This window comes from Enhydra lutris, unplaced genomic scaffold (assembly GCF_002288905.1).
Source record: "Enhydra lutris kenyoni isolate GAN:26980312 unplaced genomic scaffold, ASM228890v2 scaffoldscaffold29, whole genome shotgun sequence".
Taxonomy (NCBI): domain Eukaryota; kingdom Metazoa; phylum Chordata; class Mammalia; order Carnivora; family Mustelidae; genus Enhydra; species Enhydra lutris.
In genome coordinates this window covers 18,320,307-18,328,669 of record NW_019154113.1, presented here as the reverse complement: position 1 = coordinate 18,328,669, position 8,363 = coordinate 18,320,307, and the positions used below count along the sequence as shown (strand labels likewise).

The window sequence follows — 8,363 nt, the reverse complement described above, 5'->3', positions numbered from 1 at the left end:
TGAAGTGGATTTATTTAATGCTGAATTTCATCCCGGCCCATAAGCACTTGTTTCTTCTGTAACACCTTTTTCTTCCGCGCAACCTCTACTCTACTCTACTCTGGTTTAGGAACACCTCTTTTTCCCCGTAAATCGGCCTTTTCAGTCCCCGACCTGCCCATGGGGCGGTGGCCCGCAGGGCAGGGCTCCAGGGCGGGGGCGGCCACCCCGGCTAAGCCGAGAGGACCTGCCTCCTTCCTTCCGCCTCCTGAGGGCGTCGCTGCGCGGGGCGGGGCCAGCAGGGCGGGGCGCGGGGGCGGGGCCGGACGGCAGGGCGGGGCCTCAGCCCGCCCGGCAGCCCGCGCGCTCTGCAGGAGCTGTAGCTGCCGCCCGCCGCGCCTTCAAGGTCTCACCGCTTCCTTAGCAGAGACCCGGGCTCGGCCGCCATGTCCGCCGCGGACGAGGTTGACGGACTGGGCGTGGCCCGGCCGCACTATGGCTGTGAGTGCGGGGGCTCTGCGGCACCGGGGCTTGGGGGCCGGGCTCGCTGCCTCCGGGGCGCCGGTTTCCCGGGGGCTCGGGCGGGCGGGAGGGTGCGGCAGGGCGGCTGCGGGCCGCGCGGACCCGGAAGAGCCGGCCGGGCCGGGCGGCTGGAGGGAGGGGTGGTGGGCGGCGAGGCGCCCAGCCGGGTCTCCGAGGCGGTGGCGAGGACGCGGGCGTCCTCCTCTCCGGGGCCCGGACGCCACGACCCTCGGCCCCACCCAGCGCCTCCCGCCTCGGAGTCCGTCTCCGGGAGCCGCCGAGATTTGGCGCGGGGGGGACGACCTCGGGTGAGGTGGCAGGAGGCCTGGGCAGGGCGTGTCCCGGAGACCCGGGCTCCCTCGCGCTTCGCGGGGAGGCGCTGCCCCGACTGCTGCCTGCGAGCTGGCCCCGGGGTGCGGACCTGCCGGGCCCCAGGCCAGCGGAGAGGGGCGGCCCCGGGCAGGCACTTCACCTTTCTCGGGCTTAGTTCCCTCGCACAATTTCAAAAATTAAAACAAGAAAGAAAGAAAGAAAGAAAGAGAAAAAAAAACCCAACCCCATGACTTCCTCATTTTCTGAACCTCATTTTCTGCCGCTGTCGGTGGGACGTCATTGAACTGTAGGTGGGAGAGCTCTGCCGCCGGCCGAAGGCGAGCCCTTCGGAACCCGGAGATTTCGTTTTTAGTGTGTATTCTCAGGATAAGGGTCCGTTTTTAGGGTACTTTCACTCAACAGTTATGTGTGCGGTACTGTGTCACTTTGTGAAATTAAAGATGAGTAAGATCAGGCCCTGCCTTCCAAGAACGTTTTAATCAGACAGGGACAGGTGTACAACCCAATGACAGGCAGGTGCAATAAAGATAAAAGGGGCAGAACCGGCCCGGCAGTAGGGTGGGTGAGGAGGAGGGGCCTGGGGGAAGGCAGTGGGAACACAGGTAGCCGCATTTTAGCAGGGAGCCTTGAAGGACGGAAAGTCCGACGGGGCAGGGCGGGGTCAGAGAGGAAACTCGAGGAAAGAGCATGAATTAAGGTCTTGAAGGGTAGAAGGGCACAGTGGTGGGATGAGAAGGGGCCGGGAGAGGGAGAAGAGTTTCTAAAAATAGTTGGGGCCAAACTGGGAAAGGCCTTGAGTGCCATCCCAAGGAATTTGGAGTTTATGCCCTATCCTGGGTGTCCATGAAGGAGGCAGGTTGACACGGATTGCCTGGGTTTGAATCTGGATCCAAGCGCTGATTAGCGGTGGAGCTAAGACCAAGCCAGCCTGTTACCTCATCTGTAAAACAGGAGGGATGATCACAGGACTGCTGTGGGACTGCAGTGAGAGGATGCACGGAAAATGCTTCGCACAGTACTGCCATTTAGTTCTCAGTGATTGCTGGCTTTGGTTATTAATAAAAAAGGGAAAACGACATGATCAGCTCTGTATCAAGACAGAGTCTGGCAGATAGACCAGAGCAGATCTGGGCCAAAATCTCAAGTCTGTATACTTTTTTCAAGTTACAATAAAATTTATTGTTTATATAGTAAATAATGTTTATGTTCTCATAGGGGATGAATGTATTTGAAACCCCGTAATTGCCATTCTAGGAAAGTCATTGTAGTACATCTGGCTGTCCATGTATCTCCACAGGTTACCCTGCCTCTTTCGGTGACTAACAGGAATTTGATGCTGTGGCATTCTTTTATCGCTCAGAAGGGTTACAGGTCCTGTTTACGTTCTTTTCTTTCATGTTTTAGCTGTCCTGGATAATGAGAGACTCACTGCAGAGGAGATGGACGAGAGGAGACGTCAGAATGTGGCTTATGAGTACCTTTGTCATTTGGAAGAAGCAAAGAGGTAAAGACTGGCCGGCTGGAGAGAAGGGAGCTGTTATGGTGTGAACACAGATAAAGATCTCTCTGAATGTGTTGTAGGTGTGACTGGAGGAGGCTGGTAGTTTGAAGGAGTAAGTATAGGTAAGGTATTTATTCATGGGAGCAAGTAGCCTTGATGGCAGTTTATTGTGAAACTCTTTGATGGGACTTAAGTATTCTGAAAAATTTCCAGATATGTGTTGTTTGGTTTTGTGCTTATGATGCACGTTTTGGGCACTACCAGCTGTTTGGGAGAAATAGCAGTTTTTGTGTGTTTTTTTTTAAACTTTTTTTTTTTTTTTTTTTTTTTTTAAAGTAGGCTCCATACCCAACATGGGGCTCGAATTGGGACCCTGAGATCAGGAGTCACATGCTTTATGCCTGAGCCAGCCAGGTGCCCCAGAAAGAGCATTTTTGAAGTTTGAAGTTCCTGGCCTTAATGTTTCACGGGTTCTTCACTGGTTTTAATATATGAATTGGATTCATTTTCTGCTTGGTAGTGCTCTGGGAACAGGCCCATCCATTTGGCAATGTTCAAAGTTTACCAAAGTCAGCATCCTCTGCTTTCTTTGTAAAGTGAGTGTATAGGGCAGCTTTCCTTTTTTCAGATGCTCCAACACCTTGCGGTCTTATTCTTAGAGTGTCAGTTCGCAATCAGTGGTTCATTTCTTTTGTTCTGTTGCCTGTGCTCCTTTACAAGGCCCCAGGGCAGATAGATGTAATTACAGATCATGTTTCCTATATGTGAGCTTTGGTGGAAAAGGCCAGTGTGGGATAATGGAAGGTATTTGTGATCAAAGTCTAATGAAAATCAAGGGTGTTTCAAATGGTGCTAATAAACAAAGGTATTTTTGTTTGGTTTGGTTAATTCTGAAAATCTTAAAACAGTCTAGGAAAGTTCAGAGAACAATACAAAAAAAAATCCTCATATTTCTGAAGTTACAAGTGTTAGTCCTTTTCCTTTTCCTGTCAAAAGACACAGTTGGAGTCCCTTTTGTGCCCCTCCCTGGTCCCATTTTTCCTTTTTCTATCCCTGGTGTTACCTCTGACATGCTTTAGGTGTCTTGAATCCGGGCTTCTTTTCTGAGCTTTAAAGCTTTTCCTTTAGACTGGGGGGAGGGGATTAATGATGATTTAGGTGGGAAGAATGATAATAATACTTATTTTTCTAAATAGAAAGTTTAAACAGCAGGAAGTGAATATGTAATTAGAAAAGGGGATGTTTCAAAAAAAAGTGGGGGGATGTTTCTCATACAGAGTTTGTAAGGGCCCCATGGAGGGGGAGAAGATTAAGTCCTCTGTTACTTAAACTGAACTAGATCTAGTTTTGGAAGGTCAAAGAATCTGAAAGCTGCAGCTGGCATCTGGGAGACCATCTTGTGCTCTGTTAAGCCTTTGGTGTCTCTGTTAAGGTGACTTGGGAATGAGAGGGAAGAACCCCAGCTCCCTTCCTTCCTCCATCTGAAGCACTTCTGCTTTTGTTTTAATCTTGGGTTTCCACACTGAAATTCCCTTTTAACACAGGCTGTCTGGGCTGCCACTGATGTAGTTCAGCTACTCCTCTGCTTGAACTCTTTCATTTCAGCGAGGACACCAGAGCCTGCGTTTGCATGGTCTACTTGTAGTTTTCTTGACTGAGCAGTAGCTTTTTTAAAAAAGTCAATTCAGGGGTGCCTGGGTGGCTCAGTTAGTTAAGCATCTGCCTTTGGCTCAGTTCCTGACCCCAGGGTCCTGGGATCCAGCCCCACATCAGGCTCCTTGCTCAGTGGGGAGTCCGCTTCCCCTCCCCACCGCTTGTGCTAGCTCTCTCTCTCTCTCTCCAAAAAAAAAAAAAAAAAAAATTCATACAGTGGTTCTTAACCAAATGTGTAGTTAGTTAGATCATCTGGAGAACTTAAAAATACAGATATTTGGGCCTTACCATAGAGATTCTGGTTCAGAAAATCTGGGCTGAAGGTCTAGACATCTGTATATTTTTGTTTTTGTTTTTAAGATTTTATTTATTTATTTGTCAGAGAGCACAAAAGCAGAGGGAGCAGCAGGCAGAGGGAGAGGCAGGCTCCCTGCCGAGCAAGGAGCCCAATGTGGGATTCGATCCCAGGACCCTGGGATCATGACCTGAGTTAAAGGCAGACGCTTAACCGACTGAGCCACCCAGGGTTCCCTACATCTGTATGTTTTAAAGGTTTCCTGTGGTGCTGCTGGGCCCCCTTCACTGAGAAGCAAGATCCAGAAAGCTTTTAGAACTCGGCCTTGTGCTGGATTATGATAGTCTGACCAGAATGGTGTTTTCTGTCAGTCACATTTCCTTCTCCGAGTGCTGTAGCAGCAAGGCGCATTTCCATCTGCTCTGGAGTGCATTCCTTTCTGTCAGGTGTTTTTCCCAGAACTGAAAAGCAGCCTATTTCCTTAACATCCATGATCACCTGGAGGGTTCTTTAGCTGGACGCTTTTGCAAACTTAGGAAGTGACCCAGGCAGTGAGACATTGGTTACGGTCTTTATTTTTTATGCTTTGGGTTATAAGGAAGGGTATAATCGTGGCACATTGCCCTCTTGGCCTGGCGTTGTGGAAATGTGCCTGGTTTGTTTTATGGAGGCAGTCACAGGATGCCGTGGTGGTGGTGGTTATTGTTTAAAGCTTTGAAGAGAAAATCAACTTTGGAGGCGTGTATTTGGATTGTACTACCAGAAAGGGCTCGGAAGAAACCCCTAGAAAAGAAAACTACGATCCCTACTGGCCATCTGAAGTGGGTGCTGCCACCCCTAAAAAGCGTTTGAGGTAAACCACAGGCAAATCACCTGCCCTTCCATATTAGCTGGGGCTTCAGCTCCTATTGGGTTTCCTGCCCTGGTGAGCTGGGCTCCACCTTGTGTGCAGCGAGGGCCGCACTTTCCCGTCTAGCCAGAGCCTGGCTTACCTTTTCGGATTGGCCCGCATCCTGTTTCCTTCACAACCTCCACACCTCCCAAGTTGGAGGAGCCCCAGAGTCTGGAATTTACACCCCTTCCAAGTCCAGGGGGAAAGATCAGAGAGATCCAAGGGAGAAAAGGTTCCCCTCTTTGGTTCTATTTATAATACCGATGCTCCTCCCCTTCGAGTACAGGGGCTCCATTGTGTATCCTAGGACACTCCGTTTTCTCCCCTACCTGTAACAGAGCTCCTTCCCGAGAAGAGAGGAGATTGTGTAGAGAGCATGAATATGAGTGTGTGGAAACAGTGAGTGGAAGGCTGCTTGTAGAGAAATGACAGTGTGTTGTGGTGTGGATTTGTGTTTCCCTCAAAGGTTAAGTGGGAGAATTCAGGAGTGGTTCCATAGAAGAGTGCACCAGGAGTGGTTTGAAAAAAGAGAATATAGAGATTTTGCTTTTTCCTATGTTTTGGAGAGTAGTTTTAATATAGAAATGAATAAAATATCATCTGAGGGTTCAGGGCTTTTTGCTAAGGACTGCAGAGCAGACCGGCACTTTAAATGTGGGTTTATTTTTTTAATTTAAAAAAAAATTATTTATTTGATGAGAGAGAGAGATCACAAGTAGGCAGAGGGAGCGGGGGAAGCAGACTCCCCTCCAAGTATAGAGCCCGAAGTGGGGCTCGATCCCAGGACCCTGAGATCATGACCTGAGCCGAAGGCAGAGGCTTAACCCACTGGGCTACCCAGGCTCCCTAATGTGGGTGTATTTTTATGGGTTTATTTTTATCTTTTTGCCTGTTCTGATGGTGCCTTACATTTGTTTTGGCTAAGGGGCAGTTGTAGAGGTGAATAACGTTTCCACTTGGGGAGGCAAAATTTAAATGCATGAGGTACAGGAAGTTCTTGAGTCTTGATCAGAAGGAAGTAATCGAAGGAAAGGTCAGAATGTACACGTGAGCAGCCCCAAGAAGAGAACACATCGGGCCTGGCAGAGCAGGCAGCGTGCAGGTGAGGACAGTGCCTGAGCGGAGCCAGGAGAGAATTCAATTAGGTTAAAGGTCCCAGTAAGAAGGGTGATCCTAGCAGTCTTTGAGTTTGACGATGAAGTGTGCCTTCTTTCAGAGGCTTGCTGTCTTGGGCCACCTTCCTCTTGCTGTGTCCCTACCCCAGCTGAAGGGGCAGGGTACCCCAGCCCCTTGTAGAAGGGGAACTAGGGGTTCTGGCTGGTTGGAGACCATCAGAGATGACATGGTGTTAACAAGAGTGTAGCACCAGATAGGGACACTCTTCCTTCTGTAATTTGGGGGAATTGAGAAAGTATCATGGAAAGAAATCCAGTCTTGAGAACAAATTCTCTTTTGTGCTTATGTCTTTGTTGTTGGCATTGAACAGGATGGGCTCTTCAGATCTCTTCTCCTCTTCATGGGATCAGAATTCCAGTAACATCTGGATATATCCAGGCTGGCACACCGCGATCATGAAAATAAGTTAAAGACATTTAATTAGGCAAGAAAATAAAAAATGGATAGGTGAGGTGGCTCAGAAGTACAGCTTGCCCACCGGCTTCTAGAATCCCCAAATGGAGGAATATCACTTCATTTGTAGGAGGCTGATCCATGCTCTCCTCTTACAGATGGGAAAACTAATTTAATTGCCTCGTGAGACCCTGTGTGAATAAGGGGGCCACGTTAATGTAGTTACTTAATGGCACGTTTGACTGAAAGCTGGGTATACTCATGTATTCATAGTTACTCAAGTAAAGTATGGGGTGGGATTTAGTCTTAACTCTTTTTTTTAAAAGATTTTATTTATTTATTTGACAGAGAGAGAGAAGAGAGCACAGAGCAGGGGGAGCGGCAGGCAGAGAGGGAGAAGCAGGCTCCTCGCTGAGCAGGGATCCTGATGTGGGGCTCAATCCCAGCACCCTGGGATCATGACCTGAGCTGAAGCAGACACTTAACTGACTGGCCCATGCACCCCTAGTCTTAACTCTTAAAATGATGACACAGATGAAAAAAATCTCTATTCTCTTTTCTGAAGCTTACCTTGGTGCACCTGCCTTGGATAGACTTACTAGTAAGAAGTTGGTTGCATTTAAAAGTGTATTGGGGTGCCTGGGTGGCTCAGTGGTTAAGCATCTGCCTTTGGCTCAGGTCATGATCCCAGGGCCCTGGGATCCACCCCTGCATCAGGCTCCCTGCTCAGTGGGGAGTCTGCTTTTCCCTCTCCCTCTGCCTGCTGCTCCCCCTGCTATTCTTTTTCTCTCTGTCAAATAAATAAATAAAATATTTTTTTAAAAGTATTAAAAAAAAGAAGTATTTGTTAAAGTTCAAACTAAGAGTGCTTTTGCACGTGGTAATAATGTTACAAATGGGAAGATTAGCTCCTAGTGTAGCCAGGAAAATGTTTTACTGCTCTTTACCCTGTGGTGTAGCTGAGACACTTAGCAAAAGTTACAATTTACAAATGTGGAGAGTAGGGACACCTGGGTGGCTCAGTCAGTTAAATGTCAGCCTTCGGCTCAGGTCCGATCCCACAATCCTGGGATGGAGTCCTGCATCAGGCTCCCTGCTCAGTGGGGAGCCTGCGTCTCCCTCTGCCTGCTGTTCCCCCTGCTTGTGCCCACACTCTCTTTTTCTCTTACTCTGACAAATTAATAAAATCTTTTAAAAAAAAATGTGGAGAGTAACCTGATACATATTAGGCAGTCATCTGCCATTAGTACTAAGCACTAAGTAAGTACTAAGAAAGGTCATATGACTTTAGTCTCATAATACTTATAATTAAATGAAACAGACATTTTAAAAGTCTGAACAAAATGTTTTTAAAATCTTGACCGTTGAGATACGTGAAGTGAAAAGAATGAGGGCTTTCATTTTTGGCAGGTGTGATTTCTGATTCTGGTTTTGCAAGTTATTTAAGTTGCAAAGTGAGTTGGTTAAGCATCTGCCTTTGGAGTGAGCCCAAGTTTGTACTTTGCAGAAAGGAGACAACCCGCATCTTACCGAGGTGCCTAAGGTGCCGTGAGGGCTACGTGCCCGGCACAGTGTCTGAGCTACGGTAGGGCTGCAGTGAACACTCAGTAGGTATGTTG

General features: G+C 48.3%; 1 protein-coding gene across 1 annotated transcript in view; it reads left to right on the top strand.

Annotated features, from left to right (window-relative positions):
* The first annotated feature begins 339 nt into the window (after window positions 1–339).
* The window catches only part of LOC111152707 (IQ motif containing GTPase activating protein 1), a 114,043-nt gene continuing 106,019 nt past the window's right edge, over window positions 340–8,363 (top strand). Inside the window, exons 1-2 of the mRNA XM_022511279.1 lie at window positions 340–480; window positions 2,239–2,338. Coding sequence (XP_022366987.1) covers window positions 426–480; window positions 2,239–2,338 — 155 coding nt within the window. The 5' untranslated portion in view covers window positions 340–425. The remainder of the gene's footprint in view (window positions 481–2,238; window positions 2,339–8,363) is intronic.